The 25,587-nt window shown below is 39.9% G+C and overlaps 2 protein-coding genes across 4 annotated transcripts in view; one reads left to right on the top strand and one right to left on the bottom strand.

The window, feature by feature from the left end:
* LOC123318513 (inverted formin-2) overlaps nt 1–25,587 on the bottom strand; it is a 50,975-nt gene that overhangs the window by 12,313 nt on the left and 13,075 nt on the right. For 2 of the 3 annotated variants that reach the window (XM_044905149.1, XM_044905150.1), the window contains exons 2-26: nt 15,399–15,600; nt 14,157–14,316; nt 11,006–11,039; nt 9,309–9,459; nt 8,899–9,202; nt 8,609–8,835; nt 7,116–7,310; nt 6,992–7,053; nt 6,747–6,935; nt 4,410–4,510; nt 4,274–4,344; nt 4,103–4,210; nt 3,971–4,041; nt 3,783–3,909; nt 3,479–3,731; nt 3,335–3,420; nt 3,153–3,279; nt 2,935–3,069; nt 2,585–2,875; nt 2,355–2,507; nt 2,069–2,296; nt 1,807–2,011; nt 1,475–1,750; nt 955–1,212; nt 709–913 (exon numbers count right to left, since the gene is read on the bottom strand). In XM_044905149.1, the coding sequence (XP_044761084.1) occupies nt 709–913; nt 955–1,212; nt 1,475–1,750; nt 1,807–2,011; nt 2,069–2,296; nt 2,355–2,507; nt 2,585–2,875; nt 2,935–3,069; nt 3,153–3,279; nt 3,335–3,420; nt 3,479–3,731; nt 3,783–3,909; nt 3,971–4,041; nt 4,103–4,210; nt 4,274–4,344; nt 4,410–4,510; nt 6,747–6,935; nt 6,992–7,053; nt 7,116–7,310; nt 8,609–8,835; nt 8,899–9,202; nt 9,309–9,459; nt 11,006–11,039; nt 14,157–14,316; nt 15,399–15,590 (4,209 nt within the window). In that variant the 5' untranslated portion in view covers nt 15,591–15,600. The remainder of the gene's footprint in view (nt 1–708; nt 914–954; nt 1,213–1,474; nt 1,751–1,806; nt 2,012–2,068; nt 2,297–2,354; nt 2,508–2,584; nt 2,876–2,934; nt 3,070–3,152; nt 3,280–3,334; nt 3,421–3,478; nt 3,732–3,782; nt 3,910–3,970; nt 4,042–4,102; nt 4,211–4,273; nt 4,345–4,409; nt 4,511–6,746; nt 6,936–6,991; nt 7,054–7,115; nt 7,311–8,608; nt 8,836–8,898; nt 9,203–9,308; nt 9,460–11,005; nt 11,040–14,156; nt 14,317–15,398; nt 15,601–25,587) is intronic. The other variant, XM_044905151.1, reaches the window with a different exon arrangement.
* LOC123318517 overlaps nt 17,398–25,587 on the top strand; it is a 76,601-nt gene continuing 68,411 nt past the window's right edge. Inside the window, exon 1 of the mRNA XM_044905156.1 lies at nt 17,398–17,545. Coding sequence (XP_044761091.1) covers nt 17,495–17,545 — 51 coding nt within the window. The 5' untranslated portion in view covers nt 17,398–17,494. The remainder of the gene's footprint in view (nt 17,546–25,587) is intronic.

The following is a 25,587-nucleotide window of genomic DNA, read 5'->3' as shown; positions in this document are numbered from 1 at the left end:
TTTATTCTTATTACTCCCCTTGATCTCCGATCAAGTTGAATTATACATTTGAAATCACCGATGAGAGTACATGAAATACAGGATGTTTTCAAAAGAGAGGCAGAAGCCTCTCATAAGTCAATAAGAATATGACACAAGGTTGAAGTCATCAAAATAATTCATCTCACCAGAAATTCCCTGCATGAATTATTCAAGACGGCGGAGCTATAACCTCCGGAATTCGACGAAACCTAACATAAAAATATGTCGATTTAAAATCAATCTTCAAATATGAATAATAAATTGCTTTGTTTCAAGTTTACCATTTGGCAACAACGCTAACTAGAAAATAAAAAGAGCAATGTCCGATCAGCTTGTTTATAAAATAACACCTGTTCATTTACAGCCATCATAAGGCGCGTACTTACTGGCGAGCCTCAACTGCAACCATAAAAATCCCATAAAATTTTACGACCTTCCTCGTTCGTCGCAGACTTCATAGACAGTCATTTTTGTCGATCTCATCAAGATAATGTATTTTTTGTCCTTTATTATCAACGCATATTTCAGTCGACGTTGCCAGCTTGTGCAATTGGCACAAGACTCTTTAAATTTTAATTACCCATTTTTATTTTTCATTTTTAAGTACTTAAAATAATTTTTTTTGGGAAACGATTGAAATTGTCGTAAATCGAAATAATAAGTATCGAGTAAAATAAAAAGTCCTACTTGTGTGTGTTGCCGAACTGACGAACTCCGGTCTAAGGGAGTCCTCAACCTTGGTACCACTCCAACGGGCGTCCTTCTGGGTTCTTTTGGAATCACCACGCTCTTCTTAACCGTTGGTTTAACCTCTCGCTCTTTCTTCGAACCATCCCTGCTCACTTTACCGTTGATCGATTTGTTGAAATCACGGTTTCTGAAAAAAACAAACCTATTTATCCGGTACCACCAACAACTCATGTTGTAGCTCACTTTTCTTTCGTGAAGTCTTCGATGACTATCCTAGTAGTATCTGGGACGTCTGAAGACGCCCCCTGACTTGGTGATTCGGACATCAGGCTTTGCGTTTCCTCGAACCCCTCGTCATTGTCGTGCTCCTTCTGCCTGCGCATGTCGATCCTGTTAGACTGCGGCTTTCCACTGGTCGTGAAACTCTGTTTCTTCGTCTGGTGGCCGATTTGGAAGGCCTTCTTGACGTCTTCGGGCTTTATCTCAGTATGGTTTCTGTTCCTGATGAAGAGAGCAGATTTATCGGCCGAAATTCATGATGAAATGAATTAGGTTAGATTATATTGGTAAGGTCAGTAGGCCAGGCGAAACTACAGGCGTTGCCTGCCCCACAGTAACGAATGCCAACCAACGATTTTGACAATGTCAACGCTACACTTTACTGACGAGGGACAGTGATCCCGAAACCGGTCCGCAGTTGCGTTTGGACTTTTCGACGTTCGTTCAGTACTGTAACAGTACTCCATTCCTTTTTCTAACCTACCTTCTATTCAATCTACTCTCGGCCTCTTGGTTCCTCAGCTTATCCTGCCAAGCTTTCAGTCTGGCGGCTGTCTCGTCCACAGTTTCGATCGTTTGACGCGACACCGGAATGTCAATCGGTGAAGATTCTTTGGTCAACTGCGGTTCGCCGGCGAGCTCTGGTGGCGAAGAAGATTCTGCGGTATCCGTGCTGCGTTTGAATCTTCTGGTCCTTCTTGTCGCGGAGTGACGATCGAACTGTCCGTCTCCCAACACCTCAGTTTCGTCACAGTCGTTCCTGAATGGACAAATCGATTAAAATCGTCTTTTGGATCGTGTAAAAGTGGACCTAACCTATTCAACATCCTTCTGCTGCATGGTGACGGCGGTACCGGTTCTCGTTTGTCGACTGGAGATGGTACGAAAATCTTCCTCACGGCTGGAGGTGTCTCTATGTTGTCCTGGTCTATATCCACCTTGTTGTTTACGCTCTGATCCAGGCTACTCTGAGAATCTCTAATCCTCCTTGGTACGTGCGTTAAATTCGTTGGTTTCTCCTCTGGAATCAATATTTAGATCAGTATCAACTCCTGAGTCTTCGAAAATAAGAACCTACCACTCGGTTGTCTTATGTACAGGGTGAGTTTGTCGTTCGCTGGCTTGGCCGCCAGCTGGGTTATGAGGGACTTCCTATCATTCTCTTCTTCCGCAATCCTGGTCGAGTCGACGTTTCTAGGTTGGTACCTCTGACGGGACTTTTCTTCGGGGGTTTCTTCGGTGCTGTTGGCCACGTTCAACGTCGATTTTCGCCAAGCAGACTTGTCCTTGATTTGCGGTTGTAAATCTGTAGGATTTATAGGAGTTGGAAGTGTTTCTTCGAGTAAACAGTGTTGCCAACTTACCTTCAACAGCTTCAATCGCGCCTACCACATCTGTGTTCTCGATGGTGGCCGAGGGTTTCCAGGCAGGGTGTATTTTCCTGTACGACGACTGGCTTCCACTGTAGACCTGTTTACCTTCCGGCAGAGTGTCCAAGGTACCACTCCTTTCGCTTTCTGCAACCAAAATAGATGTTGAGCGATTCAACGCGAGAAGAAGAGAAGAAATGACAGTAGATTGTATGCAAACCGACCAGAATCCATCTCCAAGCTCCTCCTGTTGGTCAATTTTCTAGCCTGTCGCTTGGAGTCGTCAGCATTTGGATCAGTGTCGTTGGAATGCAGCCAAGACTCGATTTTTTGTCGCCATTCCTTCGGTTTCTTGGTGGTCGTTTCCTCTTCCGGCGCCGAGGAAACTATCGGCTTATACTCTGATAACGGTGAGGGGGATGACGGTCTCTCCCTGTCCGAACTAAAGTCGGCGTTCAGTAGCGCTGGTCGCTTCCTCGGACCGCTGCCTCTTATTTTCCTCGCCCAAGAGCGATCTGTGAGAATTTCGAGGATAAAAGTACACATAAAATCTTCGTGGACCACTGATTCTCACCTAAACTTCCCCAAGACTTTCTTTCCCGGTTACTGTCGTTACCAGAAGATCTGAGGAAGTCCATCAGGTTACCTTCGTCTTCCTCCGAGAGAACTCTACTTCTTCTTCTTCTCAAACTACCGTTTGGGGTGATATCTAGGGAAAAAAACACTCAGAAACCCACCAGCATCAACAAAACTTTTATTCCTTCGATCATATTGACATTGAGATGGACTTACCTGGTGACCTCTCTTCTCTGTTGTACGATTGTTCCCCATTACCGTTAAAAGAGCCTAAGCGCCTTCTAGACAGCGGCGAACCTGTAATAGACTGCTCATCTTCCGAATTAGCCTGTGATTTTCTCCCCTATAAAACGTTCATAATAACAATAATCAAATCAAATTATTCCTTCGATGTTTACCCTTTTCATCGAAGCGCTTCTTGGCTCGTAAAGTTGAAGATCGATGAATGGCGTCTCTATATCTGCACTGTTAGCCATAGTCTCCACTGAAAGATCACATAAATCACCATATTTACTGAAGCATCAGCATCAGCATCGACTTACTTTGTTTCCTTTTTATGGCCAATAGTTCCTCCCTCTGTTTCCTCCTGGCCATGGCCTGTTCCTCTTGTATTCTCCTCCTCTCGTTCTCCGTTATGGCCTGTTTGAACTTGCAGTAAAAACCGTGAAATATCCGGAAACATTCTTCCAGTTTGAACGTGTTGAGATCCTCACAGAAGAATTCGCCGAGTTTGACCCTGATGCTCTCCAATTCTTTCATCCCCCTTTGTACGTTTTCCACTTCTTGCTCCGCGTACTACGGGAAAAACGCGTTCAACCATGTAAATCGATGGAAAAGTGAACTTACCAATAGAAAATCCACCATTTGATGCCTTATTTCTATTTCGGTATTGAAGCTATCTATCTGTTTCTTTATTTTCTTTATTCTTATATCTAGGGCGTTTATTTCGTTGTGTAACTGTTCGACTGTAGTTCTGAAATGGAGGGAGAGGGTTGTGACGAAGGTGCAGTCAATTGAATTTAATGGTCACTTACTTGGCAGCGTCTTCAAGAAGGCCTATATTCTCGGTGAAACTGATCAGTTCCCTGTTTCTTTTCTCTGCTTGCTGAAAAATCAGGAAATTTCTTTATCGCGTATAATTCATGAAGGTAAATGATGCTTCTCACCAATGCCACGAAATGGACTAGGTTCATGTTCGGCCTGTTGGCTCTGATATCCGTAATCTTCTGCAATGAGGACAATTTAACACCAGCGGCATCACCAGCGTAACCTCCCTGAAAATCGACGAAATAGTAGCGGTATTTACCAATGAAATCTGAAAGATAAGCGATACTTACCGCGTTGAGAAAATTTCCAGCTACCAGTATCATGTAGAGTACCTCTTGGAGTGGCTTATTGGTCATCAGGTCTGGAATATTAATTAGAATCGGAATAATAATGGTTAAAGACGAGGTACGGCAATAAATCATTTACCTTGCGCGGCCAGTTTCATCGAATTGATACTCGGCTGTAGATAACTCATGTTGGAGGCGAATTCCTCCTTCAGTAGCATGCTCTCTATACGTAATTTATAACTGAAAATGTTGATGAATTATTGTCGCAACTAATTACTGAGAATGAGCGGCAAGATCAGGACAAATATTACGTAATTTTTTTTTTCGAGAACGTGATGTGGCATATGGTGTTATAGACTACTTTTCTTGGTAGTAGTCGCAATTCATAATCCTTCCTTCAGATGAAAAAATTAGTCCAAGGAGAATCGATTCTTCGATAGTTCTTTAGGGATGACCGTTCACTTTTGAAATCGAGTATTTATGCTAGGATGAGAGCCTTGACAACGATGATTATATAACCGGAAATCCCAATTTGATCAGATGAATATAACAGGAGATATCGCAGATTGAAATTTGCAATTTTTGAAAAATGCCATTACCGAGATGAAAATCTGAACGAAGGGAGATAGGCTTTCGGAATTGCTCGCAATAGATTCGGCGTGTTCGAAAACCTATATTTACTCACCAAAATTTCAAATATCTGGCCCAGCTTAGGAGAAAATAATTTTTTTTGATTTTCCACTTTTCATTTTCGAGTTGACTTCGAAGAGCTCTCTGGAGTGCAATTCTCTATCGAATCATCAACTGTTTGGTTTTCTAGAATCTTCAAAACAAAGTCTATGCACTCCATATCCTAAGACAGTAATAGAACACCCTCATTTTCAGACAGAGTAGCAAATAGGTCATTTTAGGGGGGTCTAACCCCTTGCTCAATTTTACCCAAAAAAATCGATATTTTCGAAATCGAGTTTTTGTGTTTGGGTGGAAGCCTTGGCAATGCTGATTATAAAACCGGAAATCCCAATTCGATCAGACGAAAATAACAGGAGATATCGCAGATTGAAATTTGCAATTTTCGAAAAATGCCATTTCCAAGATGACAATCTAAACAAAGGGAGATAGGCTCTCGAAAATGCTCGCAATAGATTCAGCGTGTTCGAAAACCTATATTTTCTCACCAAAATTTCAAATATCTGGCCCAGTTTAGGAGAAAATAATTTTTTTTGATTTTCCACTTTTCATTTTCGAGTTGACTTCGAAGAGCTCTCTGGAGTGCAATTCTGTATTGAATCATCAACTGTTGAGTTTTCTAGAATCTTCAAAACAAATTCTATGCACTCCATATCCTAAGACAGTAATAGAACATCCTGATTTTCAGACAGAGTAGCAAATAGGTCATTTTAGGGGGGTCTAACCCCTTGCTCATTTTTGACCCAAAAAATCGAGATTTTCGAAATCGAGTTTTTGTGCTAGGGTGGAAGCCTAGGCAACGCTGATTATATAACCGGAAATCCCAATTCGATTAGACGAAAATAACAGGAGATATCGCAGATTGAATTTTGCAAATTTTTGAAAAATGCCATTTCCAAGATAAAAATCTAAACGAAGGAAGGTAGGCTTTCGAAAATACTCGCAATAGATTCAGCGTGTTCGAAAACCTATATTTTCATACCAAAATTTCAAATATCTGACCCTATTTAGGAGAAAATAATTTTTTTTGTTTTTCCACTTTTCATTTTCGAGTTGACTTGGAAGAGCTCTCTGGAGTGCAATTCTCTATTGAATTATCAACTGTTTGGTTTTATAGAATCTTCAAAACAAATTCTATGCACTCCATATCCTAAGGCAGTTATGGAACATCCTGATTTTCGGACAGAGTAGCAAATAGGCCATTTTAGGGGGGTCTAACCCCTTGCTCATTTTTGACCCAAAAAATCGAAATTTTCGAAATCGAGTTTTTGTGCTAGTGTGGAAGCCTAGGCAACGCTGATTATATAACCGGAAATCCCAATTCGATTAGACGTATATAACAGGAGATATCGCAGATTGAAATTTGCAAATTTTTGAAAAATGCCATTTCCAAGATAAAAATCTAAACAAAGGGAGATAGGCTCTCTCAAATGCTTGCAATAGATTCAGCGTTTTCGAAAACCTATATTTTCATACCAAAATTTCGAATATCTGGCCCAGTTTAGGAGAAAATAATTTTTTTGTTTTTTCCACTTTTCATTTTCGAGTTGTCTTCGAAGAGCTCTCTGGAGTGCAATTCTCTATCGAATCATCAACTGTTTGGTTTTATAGAATCTTCTAAACAAATTCTATGCACTCTATATACTAAGACATTAATAGAACATCCTGATTTTCAGACAGAGTACCAAATAGGTCATTTTAAGGGGTCTAACCCCTTGATCATTTTTGACCCAAAAAATCCATATTTTCGACACCTTCAACGTTCAAATCCGCGCAGTATACTCACTTGGATAATTGAATTAATTGCACTAAGAACTTCTCCGCATTCCCCAACTTGTGGAATTCCCCACTGAAAGATCTCAACATGTCCAGTTCGTCCACCTCAGGCAGGATCTTCAAGAGCCCCTTCAACTTCTCAGCTCCTATTTCTTCGTGTGCTCCCTCCCTTATCAGACGAACTATCTCTTCGTTGGAGCTGCAAAAATCTCGTAGAAACCCACAGTCTTACCCTTTTTTTTTACACAATCTCACCTTCTGAACTGCTTAAGGAATATATTTACATTCAGGCTCCTTTTACCGTCCAACAAGGCGATCTGTAAAAGTTACAAAGATGGTTTGTTTGATCTCTTATTGCAATAAGCTGGGGACTGTTCACCTCTGCGTTGTCTTTTCTCAGTCTTCTCTCCACAGGGTCTGCTGTATTGGACGTAGGTTCCCTACCACCGAGCTTGGGGGAAGGGGGAGCTTGCAGACAGAACAGCCCTTCCATTTCGGACCAGTCCATATCTGCCATCGGGGAATGCTGGTGGGAGTAAGCTACCTGAGTCCACACGTTGTTTTTTCCTACCACCTACACGAAAATTGAGCTGATCATCTCATATTATACGAGGATATATTGAAATATTCTTTGCCTACTATATAACCAAACAAAATTTCAATGTCAAAATATTTTATTACTCAACATATTCTTCTCTTAATTGGATACATTTATTACAGCCAACCTGCAACATCTCTAGACCTTTGAAAAAAAATGTTTCTTCTTGCTCTGCAAACCAGACCTCCACAGCTTTTATTACCTCCTCGTTGGAAGAAAATTTACGACCTTTTAAACTTTTTTTCAGTTGAGGAAAGAGAAGATAGTCGGATGGAGCCAAATCTGGTGAATAAGGGGGTGTTCTAGTAATTAAAACAATAAATCACGAATTTTTTGCATGGCAACATGGGATTTGTGTGCATGGGCGTTGTCCTGCAAAAACAAAACACTTTTGGATAGCTTTCCGCGTCTTTTCTCTTAAATTTTTTCCCGCAGAGAGGTCAGTAATGTCGAATAGTAATCTCCGGTTATTGTTGTACCTTGATCCAAAACATCAGTCATGATTATTCCATGGCAATCCCAAAAAACTGAAGCAAGAACTTTTCCAGCAGATTTTTGGACACGAAACTTCCAAGGTCTTGGACAACCAGAGTGTCGCCATTCCATCGATTGCCGCTTTGTTTCTGGATCGTAGAAAAGTACCCAAATCTCATCCATAGTAACAATTCGGTTTAAGCAAGTCTACATCGTTTTCACATCGAGCACAGATCGAACGTGATGCTTCTACCCTTGCACGCTTTTGGTCAACATTCAAACATTTGGGGATCCATTTTGCAGCAATCTTCTCATGTCTAAATTGACGTGAACTATAGGATGAAGGACATTGATCACCAAGGGTAGTAAGCATATCTTCGTAAATCTGCTTACCTATTAACCCTTTTAATTACGGGTACTTGATGATGGCTCGATACTCCAATTTCTCTATCTTTACAATTTCGGTGGACATCTTCTTTCTTTTAATTTATTGCGTAACTCTGGCTTACGATTTTAACCTCAAACTTCACACTGACAGTTCTAATGAGTTATTGTTCGTTGCTATGGTAACGCAATATTTTTTTTATGCACGGTACTGGTCTAGGCTAACTAGATTTCAATAAATCCTCGTAAAATAAAGATCCCGCCAAGTAAGTCTGTGTGTTTGTTCGCGATAAACTCAAGAAATACTGAACGGATTCTCACGCGGCTTCGACCAACAGACAGAATGGTTGATCAGGGAGGTTTATGTGTATAATTTGTCAGGGGTTTGCGGCAACTTTCGGCCAAAAACCACTCACCTTATTACTGGGTATCTTATTCCAGTTGATGGTCTTCATCTTGATTTTTGGCGCTGGTATCTCTTGTTGCGGTAACTTTTCTATCACAGTCTCTGGTTCCGTCCTCATAACTGGAGGACGAGGTTGAAGCCTATGCGGTGAGGGGGGTGGAACGGGCGCTGGCGGGGGTATCGTCGGGGGTTGTGGAATGTTTGGTGGGGGTGGTGGAGGGGGAGGTAACGAAGCATCTGAAATGAGACACCCCAATAAAAACCAGTCCAAAATATGCATCAAGTCCAAGAAATACTCACTGTTCAGCGGTGGGGGTGGAGGTATGGGTCCGGCGGAGGTAGGACTCAGTGGCGTAGACAGGGATTGTCTACGACTGATACTTCCGTCCGGCGATCTCTGTTGGCAATGGCAATAGAGCCGGTTCTGCACGCTGGGAGCTCTGAGCAACCTGGCTGCGTCTTCCCTGTTCTCTAGTAGGGTTGCTCGATGCACCAGACGCTCTGCAGAATCCCAGATGATGTCGCTGATGGCCTCCTTTGGATCTATACGTAGCAGGTGTTGGAGGATGCTGAGGAATGGTATTTCTTGTGGTGTTTCTGCCACCTGTTTAGTAGTAGAATCATTTTTATGAGGAGTTCAGGTAAAACAAAGAGAGTAAGTTTCACTTGGAGTTCTTGGTCTTGAAGTTGGATGGGAACTTCTTAATTACCTGCTTGAGTATAGCGTAGAACACATCCAGAGGAGAGTTGAGATCCACTCCATGAGGTCCTTGTTGGGCTGTTTGCGCATCGTCGCTGTCACGCTGTTCGTCGAACACGTCCAGTTGAACAGCTAGTTCCGGTTCAGCTTCAGCACATTTCCTGACAAAGGAAGCAATTTTGAAGCGTTCAAATATTATTGCCTATATAATTTAGACATTCATTGAGGAATAGACCGATCTTTCATTTAAGGAAGAAGGCTCGCTTTTCTTAATTGTTTTTCGGCATCTGTTCTGCGTTTTGCTTATCAGAGAAATCGATAATTATTCAATTTTACCCATAAAAAAGTCACACATGATTGTTTTGTCATCATTTGACTCAGAAAATGTGATACGTTGGTAGGGATAATTTTTTTAATGATGATAATAATAAGAAATTATTTTCGTTTACCTATAGTATCATTTTGTTGATTGAATTCAATAATCATCCCGTTTTCAACCAAGAACATACGCAGATCAACATAAGGTATTCCGAGGTAGGTGGTACCAGACTATACAGGGTGAGTCTTTGACACGTACAAATATTTCAACAGTAGTTTATTGAGGTAAAAAGAAACACTTTTTTTCTTTACCGTTTTTTTTCGAATCGTTTCGGTTCAAAAGATACAGGCTGTTGAAAAACCATAAAAAAAATGTTATTTTTAGTTCTATCTCACAAACGGTTTCATCGAATGAAACGAATTTCGGAATATAGTTTTTCATTCATTTGATGAATTTTTTTCGAACACAAGATATCACCCACGTCTTCCAGTTTTCTCATTACATACCATAAAAATAACAAAAATTCAAAGAACCCAACTTTTTAAACTAAGTTGTACGCTATCTAATGAATATTTGAGCGTTTTGTAAAATAAAAGTATTCCCCATATTTTCTCGTATAATGCGCCGTTTTCAAATAATTTGATGTTCAAAAATTAAAAAGTATCTGTAAAATTTGAAAAATTGGGTAGTTTGGCTGAATACAACTCTGTTTAAAAAATCCACAGCTGTGTGGATGCCCTATTATAGACGTTTACAGAGAACAAATCTTAAGATTGTATCAGTAATAGGGATAGGGAAGTTCTAGGCAAAAATACTCAGATATGGGCATAGAGAAGCGAAATAATAAATAGGGTGTCCCATATCAAATAACGAAATTTGTAGCATTTTTTCCTGCAAGCGGCAACGTCATAATATTGAAAATATTTTGGTCAGAAAGATCAGTAACGTAAACCCTAGTACCTAAATTTTCAGAACAATCCTATGATCAGTTCTCCGTAAACATCTAACAGGCCATCCACCGTGGGACACCCTGTATACGACCAGATGCGTCCACGTTCAATTTGCCGGATTTGGAAGACCTTTCATCCCAAGAACGAGATTTTTTTTGTACCATACCATTATCGAATTAAAATCAAAGGAATACCGATAATTCCTCATCTTATTACAAGAGCCGTTCTCGACGTTGAATAAACAAATGCCGACTTCAAGAGCGGTCAGGTGTTATCGCTCAACAAACACCGAGATATACGTGACAAGAATAAACCCCCATGCCTCATTGAAATGTGATTCCCTTCTGAATCCCCATTATTTTTATCATCCGGCCGATGGAGGTTCGACCATATAGCTCCTCATAGGCGTCATTGACTCAAACTGATAAAGGCACTTACCTCAGATTGTTCAGCACAGGAAGTAGATGACATCCTGAAAAGAAGAATCATATGGAATATTAACAAGGGTGAAGACAATCGTCCGCCTGCGGACGTTAAGGAATGGACTGCAACGGGCAATTAAGAATGGTGGACTGTGATTAAGTCTTTGCGGAAATGCTGCGGTTGAATCTCTTTTAGGCAGTTGAGACACTGTTATGTTGCGACTTGGTGAATACCAATGCGTTCTGCGTAAAAGGGTCGTCGGATTTCGTCGCTGATGTGTAGAATTTTCAAAACTTGGGTCACGATGTATTGAAACTAGGCATATCATTAAATTAAGTCTATCTGTTCGTAATAAAGAACTGAATGGTTTTCCATGAGGTTTTCAGAAACAGACAGAATTATTTATGGGGAAGGTGTAAGTGTATAATTTACATGTTGAAAAGTTTACATTCTCTTAATCTGACAATTTAAGCGTGACGACAATGTGTGGGAGGGCGCCAAACTTGCAAAAAAAACGTGTACATTCTCTAGCGCGGTAGCGTTTTTCTTATTTTGAAGCTAATTATTCAAGAATAAAGGAAAAAATATAATCTGAAAGTTTCAGCAAGCCGAAACAATAAAAATTGGCCGTAGAGGTCCCAAAAATCAGTTTTTTTGAATTATCTCCTCTCCTGGGCTTCAAATTGTTTTCACATTCATTATAAAAGTTGTAGGGCTCAACATTTTCTACAAATTTTGTCCGAAGCAATTTTTTCTACGTTTGAACGTTTTCGAGATATATGGCTATGAATGCACATTAGAGCTATGACCTTGGCCTTTCGCATGTGTGGCTAAGCTCCTCGCCCTTATCGCCCTCTTACTCAAAAACGGTTAAGAGTATGTAAAATTGCTTCAGACAAAATTTGTATAGAATTTAATTATCTACAACTTTCATAATGAAAACAGAAACGATGAGAAGTACAGGAAAGAAGATATTGAAAAGAAATTCCTTGTTATCATCTTCAAATTGTCAGATGAAGAAAACCCTTCCTAATTAGTGTCAGATAAATGGGTCAACACGTCTGCAACATTGAGATTAACCATGCGTCACGTCCGAATAATCAGTCTTTTGAAGAGTAGCTTCCTTTGGGTCCAATTAACATATCCTTTAAAAATCTGACACGCTGACACCATTTTCAACTGTTCCGTACGGCCAGCCACACCACGCAAACTGTCAGATTGACATGAATTTATTATCAGAGACACATAGGGCATATACAGTATCTTAATCTGACACGCTTGAGTATGTACACCTGACGATTTTTCTTTATATCTTTGAAGACCTGCAGACGCTTTCCCCACCGCTGAAAGTGCATACATCATAGAACCTTTTTTTCTTTCTACCATCTGATCTTCAAAATCCACTAGGTCTCCACACGACGCTCGCGTAAATCCGGATTTGGCATCGTCGGCTCCCCAACTATAGTGCGCATGATCTAGTAGAATCGAGGTTAGAATCTGCGTCTGCGTACACAAAGTATTGCGTGTTTCATAATATCAAATTTTGACCGTTATTTTTGGGGTAATTTATCAGTCATCTGCAGACGGAGAGGAAATTCAGTTGATCTGTAAATCTTTTGGATGAAGCAGCATATCGAAGTGTGTTTCCTCTTCAAGGAGATTGTAAGTTAGGTTAGAATCGATTCTGTGGTGCAGAAACCGTCCCAACAAATGGCGTTTCGTCCATTTCCGCCTGTCGCGATTTAGTCCTCCGGCGACCTTCACGTCCGAACCGCCTGTATAGGTGAAAATATAGAGATTCATCTTGCGGAATGCAGCAATTCGTTCGACCTCTTTCACTTTCACGAGTGCGAATTACCGTGGGCACCGGTGATGGTGTCAAGGTTACCGCGATGTCGTAAAATATTGGATAATACGCCCGCTAACAAATGAATCACGATAATATAATGATGATCGATGGTCCTCAGGTCTGGTCCGTCACGTTTTTCGAAGATGCGTGAGACGCGTCGATTAATAGATCATAGAATTGTCCGCCCACGCTATCGCTTTCGTCGAATTTATGTTCTTTGGGTGCACCGGTAAGCGATGGTTGATATTGAAGAAACAGGTTGTTTTATCGATATTTTTATCTCGGCTAAGTTTAGAGTTTTTGGTGGCTGTAGAAGTCATAGTCCAAGTTTGGCGAAGTTTGAGATTTGGCTTCGACTTCTTGAAATTTACTTGATTGTTCTTCAGATCTAGACCTCTGCCTATTTCAAATACTGATAAGGGTCTGATAGAATTCTACCAGAATTTCAACAGGATGTGGATTAGGAAAATCAGCGTTTTTGTACGTTGTTAACTGTGTTGCAGCCTAACCCAATCGAATTTAACCAAACAAAACCTAACCTGATCTAACATAACTTATCCTAACATAATATTCAACAAACTGAACCTATGACCTATGAGTTGCTACTTATATGATAAAGAGAATCTAGATCTCTACCTATTTTAAATCCCGATAAGAGTCTGGTAGAAGTTTACCAGAAATTCATCAGGATGTGAAGTAGGAAAATCAGCGTTTTGTGCGTTTTTAACTGAGTTGCAGCCCAACCCAATCGAACTTTACCTAACAAAAACTAACCTAATCTAACCTCACATAACTAAACCGAACCTAACTTAACTCCACCTAAATCTTTCCTAACATAACCAAACCGAACCTAACTTAACTCCACCTAAATCTAACCTAACATAACCAAACCGAGCCTAACTTAACTCCACCTAAACCTAACCTAACATAATCAAACCGAACCTAACTTAACTCCACCTAAATCTAACCTAACATAACGAAACCGAACCTAACTCGACCCAAATCTAACCTAACATAACCAGACCGAACCTAACTTAGGTTAGGTCCACCTAACCTAACCTAATATAAACAAACATATGTCATCTTTACTGATGATTAAAACAAGCTGATGGCTCCCTTATCAGCTGATGGACATCGAATTAACGAGTACATGAAGATTTGGAATTTTACTGGGAAAAGGGTACATAAAACAGTGTCTTTCGTTTGAATTTCAGCAGAAAAATTATTCGAAATAATGAAAAATTGTATCTTCAGACCGTTTTTCATATGGATTTAGTTTTAGGATGAAATGCTTGAAGTGACAGGTGAAAAACTTACCAATAAATTCGTTCCTCAGTCTAGTTCTGTCTGTGAGGCGTGGTGTTGAAATGATCAGGCAATTTATGAAAGCAACTAAAGCTGTCTGATATTCCACTATAGTAGACCTGTCCAGTTCTTTAACTATCATACTCAGTCTATATCTCTCGCCTTTCATTTTCTGAAACAGATCATAAAGGGCGTCAATATTATCATTGAGATTATTAAAACACCTCAACAATATCCACTAATAGACATACAAGGTGTTAAAGTGAAAAAAAACATGACTATCACAAGATTGTTTTTTGCGAGGAGAAATTTAAACTGATCCATAAAAATGAGTCAATGTTTTACTGCTATTTTCATTCATTTTTTTCCTCTTCACATTACTGAAGATGGAGTGTAGTTGAAGCGAAACACGTGTAGATTCAGATAACAATCGTATTATCAAGTCCTTCAAGTTCGTTGATCTCTCATTCGTTCCTTCCTAACTTCCGAACTGAAGTGATCATTCAGCTCATTTAAATGTTTCCAATTGCCAGTTCTTCAAACATAAATCCATTACGGTAACTGCCAGCCAGAGTCCAACCGACCGAGAATTCAATACTTCTATCTGTTCAAATTAATTAAAAGATAAAACCATTATGCCTGCCCACTTGTACTGGTACATCTAATTGATGACATTGTGTCACTTCTTACGTAATGGCTCTGATGGATCAATATATACGTGGAAAGCAAGAACTTTATCTAGATCGAAGATTAACGTTCAACAGAAGGTCGACGATGCTGTTCAATATCAATGAGGAGAGGTTCCCCGATGTTATTTTATGGAAACTTGGTCGAATGGCGATAGTTCATGAATGATAATGGTCTTTTATTAGAGTAGAGAACCGATGTGGCGTTTCATTCGTGGATTATGTGAATGGTTGTGGATTGCAGATAGTTTTAATTTAAGTCCATTATGTTATGAGCATTATTATGATGAATAATTGTGTGTTTAACTACACACCATCTATTCACAGATATACTTGGAGGTGGGGAGTCTTCTGGTGAGTTTATGCAGAGTTACTTATTGAGAAGTAATACCTTCTTAGGTATTAGTTCTTAGTAACTCTGCATAAACTCACCATTCGTTTCATTCTCTCGCAGTAAAGCCTCTATAAGTTGTATCTACAAAAAACACCAATGTACCTAAGAAGTGAAACTTCATAGAAGGCATCTTCTATGAATCTACAGGCTAACATATTATGTAGTATTTATTACCTTATAATCTTCTAAAGTATCTAAGGCTCTTGCGTGACCTTCAGCGTTATGGACACAGAGGGCTGACAGTAACTCGAAAACCTGCTTCTTGACAGTTACGTTAGTGGTGTCCAAGGCAGCTGCCAATTTCCTTATGTACTCTGGATTCTCGACAATGAAGTCGAGTCCAATTCTAGAATCCATCTTCTGCATGGCTCTTCACCTGGAACAAACAGTATGGAAACCTATTTTTCCATCCACGCATGTGCGGGTGCTAGTAAAAATAAAAACCGAGAGTTTTACGTTCTTTAAGTGCAAAAACTGAAATCGATATTTCGCAGTGTTGGATGAGGAGGATTGCCAATTAAAATTCAGCTCGTATTGTTGGAGTCCTACTTAAATTAACGATGTGAGGAAGCTTACGTAGAATAATAATTGTTTGGAGCGATCCTGTTTTGCATCGGCAAACTTTTAATTGGAACCATTTAAAGCTGGTTGCGTAAAATGTTCGGTAAGCCTAATATGATTCTTCTCGTTTTATGTAGAAACTGAACTTTGAAGTTAGACACGGAATATTTCGAACTAAGAATGTTTTGAATGAGAAATCATTCAATCTCTACATTATTTCGTTTGGGCTTCAATTTATGGAAGTTTCTATCCAATATATGAAGAGAAAACAACGATTTTATACGTTATTACTCTCCTGTTGCTCCAAGAGTTCAGCAATTTGGTTTTATCTCATTATATAGATTCATCAAACTACGAATTAACTTCACATAAAAGTGATTAAACATTGCACAGTGAATGAACTCAACGATAGTCAGAAATATGACCAACATACGTCTTCCATTGCGAAAGATGAGGTGTGAAATCTAGTTGTAAAAGTGGCAAAACGGTCTTCGAGTAGAAGTAGAAGTGTAGATGCAATTGTAAGATGGTATGTAACCTCCTTTTGTATACCAGGGGGCGTTTTACGTTTTCACAAAGGTAAATATCAAACTTGTTATGTATATTATCGCATTCTCGTCAATATTTGCATCCCGAAGAAAAATAAACATTTGGTACCGAGCAGACAGTGAGTTTTATCCTGAATGCAAGAGTTAAGCGACAAGATAAGACAAGCTTCTATTTGTTTGCAGCCAGACGATGTTATATTTTAGAAGAAACGACGAATATTCCATCAGTATAGAAGACCAGGGAACTCTACCATGAGTGAAAACGTTTCATTTCAGAAAATCCTCTCAAAGACAATTATATAAGCTAGAATTTTCACACATACAGATTGTGTTATTTACAATAAAAATAATAGTTAATGGTTTTTTTCATCGAGCATCAAGCTATTCTAATCACTATGCATTTAAACGATCCACTTCTAATAAGGTGTTGAAAATTAACCAGCATACTAACAACATATTAAATTTCTCCTCACTGAATTTTGAGCAGATTATGATCTTTTAATTATAGACGTTGTCGATCTCAATCGCTTCGGCGTCTAAACAATCTACTCCATAAGATCTGGCTGGTGTGAAATTTCGATCAGATAAAATATTGAAATATCGTTATTATCGATCGTTCATTTTTAAAACCGGGTTCAAGCAAATTTGGCGTTGTGGTGGGTGAACTGGAAGAGACCAGTGAGATATTTTAATCTGTTTTTTCTTCTGCACAGATAGTATCACGTGAATAAGCGATGGAATCCTACGATAAGTTGATTCATTTCGATATTATGGAACTCGTAGGAAAACTTCGGCAATTTCTCCTCACCTATTGTCTGAGAGAATGAAATAAATTGTTTACAAGACTGTTTTCAATGGTCCTTCTTCGATATATATCTATCTACATGAAATCATGTTGTCATCTGCTCTATGCATTCATACTCATGAACAGAATTTTCCTACTGACGTCATCTGAGCATTCTTCAGCCATTTTCAAAGAATCAAAGGTGCTAGAATTTATTCCAAGGTGAGCAGTAGTTGGTTGAAAACTTCATAAATGAATGCGTAGATATTTCTACCAGATATTCAATTTTCTTACTCACGACCACCAAATTACACACAACAAGATTCTAATTGAATAAACGAATAAAAATTCAATTCAGTCAGTCGAGACGTAAAACAATGGTACAGCATGATTTGAAGTGTCTAGATTCTTCAATATATGGATACTTGGTAAGTAGATACTCATATCATTCGAAGCAAAAAAATTGTTAAATCCAGACTGCTCCTCATTACGTAAAATGCAGTTCTAAATATGGCCTTACGATCAATTATGTATATTATTCTTATTTTAAGTTTTGATTAAGCCTGGTGGATATGGGAATCGACCTTGTTGGAATCGAAATTGATCACACGTGGAAATCATAAAATTTCTATTAGACAGTTCGTTCAGTTGGTTTATTTGTAGACGATTCGAAAGATGTATGATGGCTAAGACGATATAGATCCGAAATATATAAGGAAGGATGTTGAAACGACAACAAAAACCATTTGAACATTCTTGGAATTCAAAACTCTTCGAAAATCATTTATTTTTTTTTATATCACATGAAGGTATCAGGGATGGAGCTCACATGGAACAAATATTCGCTTGATCCATCAATATTCCTTTTTGAAAGCAGGCGTTTTCCCTGTTTGAGGCAACGGCGTATCTGCTATATAGCTGCTCCATATTTGAGCCCTAAATGCTACATTTATGTGACAAAACAAAGAAAACAGGATAAATTTCTGCTTTATAGCTGATCTGTAATATGGACACCTGGGACTACATAGTGATTTCTTCGAGAACCTTTTTATAGAGAACATGTATCACGATAGCTGACGAAAGAGTACAAATAGTCGACAGTTTCTGATCTTTCCGAGAGCGTTCTTCAGGCTCAATTAAGATAAAGAGACGTAACGTAATCGTGGCGCTAATAACTTCAATAAATAAATACGACGTTACAGCTGTTTCTCACCGAAAACCGTTCAATTTATCTCATTATCGAACTGCCATGACCGAAGTGTGAATTGGTCATTTGTTGGGACAGAGAGGGTGGAGTAATTGCAGTTATTAATCAATTATTTACGAATGGTTGTGTACGCTGCATACAATGAATGTCTTAATGTTTGTTTACCCCTTCTACTTTTCCATGCAGTGGTTCAATATTCAATGAAACTTTTGTAATGAAGCTTTGCGTAAAATTTTCAGCATTACTTTGAATCAGAACTGTTGAAATGGTTCTCAGAATATGATTATTATTATTATTATTATTATAAAAGATACAGAGTTGAGTATAAAATACTATAGAACTCTTGAAAAAGAAACATAATGAAAATAGGCAATATTCATCCAATGACAAGGAAAAAAAAAAAAGAAAAAACAGAAACTTATTTTTCACATAAAATGCAACTAAATTTCTTGGAGTCTCGGTATTTCACTATAGAATGAAAATCTCTGTGAGCTACTGGGTGTGTATGCATAAATGAGGCGCCTTTTTTGCGGGAGCACAACGGAGATTTCACAAGAAAATTCCTGGCCAACGAAAAGTAGACCATCCATATAGAGGCCCTAATTAACGAGACCGATTTTCGCATACCTCGCTTAATTGCAATTCATAATAACCTCCCATGAAATCCACATAACCCGCGTATAAACGGCTGTTAAAATGCTTGAATTTCAACTTGATCTCATACGTTATTTGATAGATTCACGCCAAATATGGAGAGCGATTATAACAGTCGATCGCTGTGACGTGAGGTGCTTAGTCCTGACATTTTCGTATAAGTAATCGATACTTTCAAACTCCCCGATCAGAACTATTTAAGGATCGATTTTTAGTTGAAGTTCGTCATTGAGATGTCTCGTGGAGGTCTCACAGTGATTTTCTCTATTTCTGTGACCGAATCGATCAATTCTTCAACGATTAATAAGCAGAATGGGAAAAGATATTCTATTCTCATCTATATTCAAAAAACATCGGTCTTGCTATGTATACCATGTAGAGAGGAGTACACTGTTTGCGTATTACATACACACAAATATAGTCCTCATGACACTTAATAGAAGGTTCAGTGTTTTGTTGATGATAATAGTAATAATTTCAATATTTTGAATAACGGTCTTCCCCAAGGATCAGTTTTAGGACCTCTTCTTTTCAATTTAAATCTGTGTGATGTCCCTACTACTTCTTCCTAGCAGTTTATATAGATTGTATGGTTTTCCGATTAAATGTAGTTGAAAGCCCTATTACATACACACAAAATATGGTCCTCATGACACTTAATGGCTCAATTGAGAAAATTACAAGAAACTCTTTCAGATGGTGGTTCAATGTTTGGAGGAGAATTTGTACTAATGAGATCACTTATATTATTATCCTCATCAACGCAATCCTGACAAAGGGCATGGACGTACATGGCCCTCCAGACTAAAATTGAGCATGCTTGGTCTGCAATGTCCGCTCATCTGACCCACTGCAGACATTTCAACCGCTCGACAATATTTTGACGGACGTTTGGCAAAAAATTCTTCAGAATTTCATTGATCATTTCATAGTCACATAGAGTAACAGCGCTATATTAATACGGTTCTTCTCTTTAGCCATGCCATCTTGAGTTAACTGAGGGTATTCAGTAGTACGTTCTTCGAGAGCAGTTCTTCTCTTTCAACATTCATTCTACATATTCATTGTAAGATAACGGAACGCTGTCTAATTTGACTAACCAATCAAATATGTCTGAAATTAAGGCCTGAAGATTCATTGTCCATTTCCGATAACCCCATTTGTATTCATCCAATGAGAAATACGTCATTCATTCGACACCATTAAACATTCCCAATGTACCCCATATGCGCGACAAACAGTTCGTCACTTCTGAAATTACAATACGAAGAAACGAAAACAATACGAGTAGCCATTCGAATAAGTATACGAGACCGATTCAGCAGCTCCAATGAATCATTCCGCCGCCGACAGTCTGGACGATCAGCTTTAACACTTTTTTCGATCTTTAAAGGCCGTTCTTTTGCTCCAGATGACCTTCGCCAAGCCGTCGAACCGTCTTCGTGTAATTAAAAACATGCAGATTGCATTATAGGCTCGAAGCCGGACGATAAAAAATGAGGACTGAATCGTGGATGCGCCAGTCGTATTTTTTTAACGCCAACAAATGCGTAATAGCATGTAGGATTAACGCCTTCTTGAAGGCAATCAATAAGAACAACAGTGGTCTGGATGTTATCGTGTTTCTCCAGTTGGATCTCACTGCGATGTCAGTCAGTGTCAGTCGCAAGGCAGTATTGCGACATATTTTGGGGCGTAAGGAGACATCACATTGCGTGTGGTTTGGACTTTAAACAAGACCGACATAGTGCCGATGCGGTGGTCTTTCAGTTCATCTGATCTAGGCTCGATTTCGAAGAATGATGTTCTTCAGAACTGTTGATGCATACTGAATGATACAGAAGTCGCCATAGATGGATTTTTGATTGAAAAATTTGAGGGAGACATAGGCGAAACACAGAAAAAATCGTATATGCAATTTGGACAGTTGATTTTTGTGTTTGAACGTATTTCTAAGTCCGACATCACTGTCCCTGGTAATATTTCTGATTCCAAATCGAATTGCGCCAAAAGAAATACACGAAAAATATCCGATAGCCTAACCAGGCCATCAGCATTATTCTAAATTTCCGCATACACCGTGAACAGCAGAGAAAAATGTTGTAACGCCATTATTCAGCCAATTGAAACTTCAATTTATGTGTTACGAATGGAAATTCATCCGGTTCTGATAAATTAGCGGTTTAATTGATAGGGGTCCAGAATTCCAACGACTAATTGCAAAACACACGAATATTTTAGCGGGATAAGGTCGAAAAAAGACGTAACAAGGATTGTAAACAATTCTCGTAACATTGAAGAAAGTTATTGCATTGAAAACATCGTCTGTAGATAATTTTGATGATAAATACTCATATATATATATACATTTTTTCTGAAAAATTAAGAAATTATTTCAAATCATTCTGAAACAAAATCCAATATGCTCATTTCTTCCGATTTTGTAACCCGTACAACTCATATTGCATTGGAATTTCTGCTCCAGTCTTACGTTCACAAAGCTCAGAGCTGGAATTGTGTCTGACGTTATCTGTCACGTATTACACGGGGATTTATTGAATATTTGGCAGAACGATTTATCAGTGACACGATCTATCACGACGCTGCAAATTTATGAAAAAAAAATCTCTCGACACCTCCTAATTCCCAATTAAGACGTCTAGTTCGTTGTTCGGTCAGACGAAACATTCTATTTCGACTTGTTAAGAGTTATCCTGCTGACACACGAAGGTTGGTACAGCTGAACACCAGGAAATAATGTTAATTTGAAGGTGGAATGGTGAAAGAGTTGTTAAGTTGTTAAGAATGTTCCTTGTTAGTGATTAGAAGATGTATTCTGCACATTTTAAGGTCTTATGTGGAGGAATTTTTTTGGCTGAGAGGTTAAAATGTAAAATTAGCTGACAATATTCACGAAATTAATATTCAGAACTGAGAAGTTGTGAGTTTTCACATCCCTAACACAAAACGACACTTTTCTAGTAACAACTCTCTCTGAAACATTTGGAGTGATTAAAATACAAAGTATAACAACAAGCAAACCGTCTATTTAATCCTTTTTACTTATGCAAACCCACGCTCTGAGCCGTAAGTACTACGGAATATTTTCGTTCTAATGTTTTATGAACGTTTTGGGATACGACAAAGCATAGTAGATAATGCTTTATATCAGGCCACAGAGTGCTAGCCCACGTATTCTTCATTTTACCGGACAGATTTCTATCTGGAAGGTATTTCGAAGATTCCGGTTTAAAAAGCTCTCCCAGTTTCTACTGGCAAGTTCTACACGGTATCGAAATACTCCAGCGCCACTCTTCGACATAGCTCGAGCCTTCGGCCCTCACGATTTGCCCTTCAACATAGCTCGGGGCTTCGGCCCTCACGATTCGCCCTTCAACATAGCTCAAGGCTTCGGCCCTCGACATTTGCCCTTCAACATAGCTCGGGGCTTCGGCCCTCGCGATCCACTCTTCGACATAGCTCGGGCCTTCGGCCCTCACGATTTGCCCTTCAACATAACTCGGGGCTTCGGCCCTCGCGATTCACTCTTCGACATAGTTCGGGGCTTCGGCCCTCACGATTTGCCCTTCAACATAGCTCGGGGCTTCGGCCCTCACGATTTGCCCTTCAACATAGCTCGAGCCTTCGGCCCTCACGATTTGCCCTTCAACATAGCTCGGGGCTTCGGCCCTCACGATTTGCCCTTCAACATATCTCGGGGCCGCGGCCCTCACGATTTGCCCTTCAACATAGCTCTGGGCTTCGGCCCTCACGATTCGTTCTTAAACATAGTTCGGGGCTTCGGCCCTCGCGATTTGCCCTTCAACATAGCTCGGGGCTTCGGCCCTAGCGATTTGCCCTTCAACATAGCTCGGGGCTTTAGCCCTCGCGATTCACTCTTCGATATAGCTCGGGCCTTCGGCCCTCACAATTTGCCCTTCAACATATCTCGGGGCCGCGGCCCTCACGATTTGCCCTTCAACATAGCTCGGGGCTTCGGCCCTCACGATTTGCCCTTCAACAAATCTCGGGGCCGCGGCCCTCACGATTTGCCCTTCAACATAGCTCTGGGCTTCGGCCCTCACGATTCGTTCTTAAACATAGTTCGGGGCTTCGGCCCTCGCGATTTGCCCTTCAACATAGCTCGGGGCTTCGGCCCTCGCGATTTGCCCTTCAACATAGCTCGGGGCTTTGGCCCTCGCGATTCACTGTTCGATATAGCTCTGGCCTTCGGCCCTCACTATTTGCCCTTCAACATAGCTTGGGGCTTCGGCCCTCGCGATTCACTCTTCAACATAGTTCGGGCCTTGGGCGTTGTTTTCTCTGATATATCTCAATTTTTACGTAGATTCATTCCCAGTAACGGGATACAGCATTGATGATGATGATGACAATTCAGACAAGCCTGACGTTTGATCGGCCGCTTGTCGTTAGCGCCCAGCTCAGCACGCAGCTTTTGGCCGATGCCGATCCATTAATTACACCTTCGTTGCATCATCCACGATTGCGGGTAATATTCAAATTAGACGCTAACACAGATCGTGTCCATTTTTCCATTTTGTTATTGCGTGAATTTGCACTCGAGCGTGGTTGGATCGCATTGCGAACCCTTCGGGCTTCCTCCGATGGGCGTGAAACGATTCGAACTTATTCCATTACACGGATCGATCTTCTTTCATCAGAACGCGTTTTACATTCCGCAATTTCCCCCGAACAAGGCTTTTTTCCGCATTGGAACACGGCCAGATTATGACACTCTGCAATGGCCGCGCACGCCGATTTGAGCGAGCACGATGTTTGACGTGAATACTACTTTGAATTTGCTTCCATAGTTTTCTGAAAACACCCCTACAAAATTTCATTCGTTCATCTTGGTCCTACTTCGAAAAAATTGAATAGATCCATAACCAAGTCTTCATCTTTGAAACAACGTAACTCTTTAACGAAGCGTTTCCAGACATTTCTCCATGGAAACTTTTCGTTTCATTTCGAGGTTCTGAACCCAAATCCAAATTTATACCCACCTGGGACGCCCCGTATATTTTTCATGAAATTATTTTCAATGGTCCTTCGAGCAGGATTACGCCGACGAAACGAAGATAGAGCACTTGCGGTATCCGCAGTTGCTTCATTAACCGCGCGCATTTATAGACGTTTCAGCAGCCTGAGGAGCAGGCACATAATAATAGTTACTACCTGAAATCGATTCGCGTTTGCGAAATACACAAGATCGTCCCACGTACCAGCACGGCTCGCTGAATTACACGCTTTTAATATTATAATTACGATTATTATTCGACAGGATATATAGCTGCTGTCTCCATTGGCTGAATGCAGTGCTTTTGAGGCCAAAGGATCCAGGAAGGAAATCGAAATGAGCAGGAGTTGTATTCTATTGGAGGTTAGGTTAAAACCACAATAGTTGCATTCTTCCTTATCCTCTCATAGGTATATATCATTGTTTCCACACAAAAGTAAAAACCAAAGAGTGACAACAAGTTGTTACTCTTTGTAACAACAAAGTGTAACACCAAGTTGTTGCTCTTTGGTATAATACCGAATACACCAATTCAATTTCATGGATATTTAGCATTCATTAATTCAAGGGGAAAACTGATTTATAATGAAAGTTATAAATGATGATTTATAGGGGTTATAACTGCCGATATCAAAATCTTCACGTTTTCCGTTTTTATCAGATTCCACTCGACCTCGTGAACCAACTTTCCCCCAAATAACAGTCCCGAAGCCGGCCGAAATCGAACAACAACTGACCTCTAAGCCCCGGTGTTTTCGAAAGCTGTCCCCGTTCTAATCAACTAGTAACTCTATAATATTCTGTGTCCATCCCACGGTACACTCTTCCGCGATCGGGAAGGCGTGGTCGGTTACCCGATCATAGATAATGATCGAGAAGAACATAACCTAATTGATTGATTGTTCGCGAAATGAACAGTTCGCTACCTTTTTGCAATTACTCGACGGCGATCTGTTATTAATCCGGAATCGATAATTGGATCGGTTTCCATCCAACGTGCTATCATATCTGACTGATGACAGGGGAAACTGCAATCAGATCGTAACCCACCGGGTGTCAGAAAATATTGGACGGTCCATGTTCTATGAACCGGATGTCGATTGAATCACCACGGTGTGCACGTGGGCGGTGCAGGATGCATATTTCTGTGGTAACGGCTCGCATTCTTCGGTGGACTGCGTGAAATATTCAAAGAGACTGAGTAACACCGTCTCGAATGTCTTTGGGTCTTTTGGATCGGGCGTCAAATGGTATACCTCGTGTGTTCTTTCAAAGTTACCGTGGTATATGAACGCATAACGAATCCAAATTTCAGGATGTTCCTCTTTCGTTATTCGAAATAATAAACCAAACCACCGTAACTAATTATTACTGATTAGTGTTCGTTTTTTCCACGTCGTTTAGTATATTTCAGTTACTTCGAACGTAGTCGAAGGTTGTCTTGCAAGTCCAACGGAGTTTGCTTCGATAAAACTGGAAATGGACAACATTTCTCATGAATAAATATCGAATAATAGAGTTTTCGGCCTCGGCATGCATACCATATAGACTTAAAACCAAAGTAGGTAGTC

The sequence above is a fragment of the Coccinella septempunctata genome, chromosome 8 (genome assembly GCF_907165205.1).
Source record: "Coccinella septempunctata chromosome 8, icCocSept1.1, whole genome shotgun sequence".
NCBI lineage: Eukaryota > Metazoa > Arthropoda > Insecta > Coleoptera > Coccinellidae > Coccinella > Coccinella septempunctata.
The sequence above is the reverse complement of the archived record's forward strand: the minus strand, read 5'-3'. Positions and strand labels throughout refer to the sequence as shown.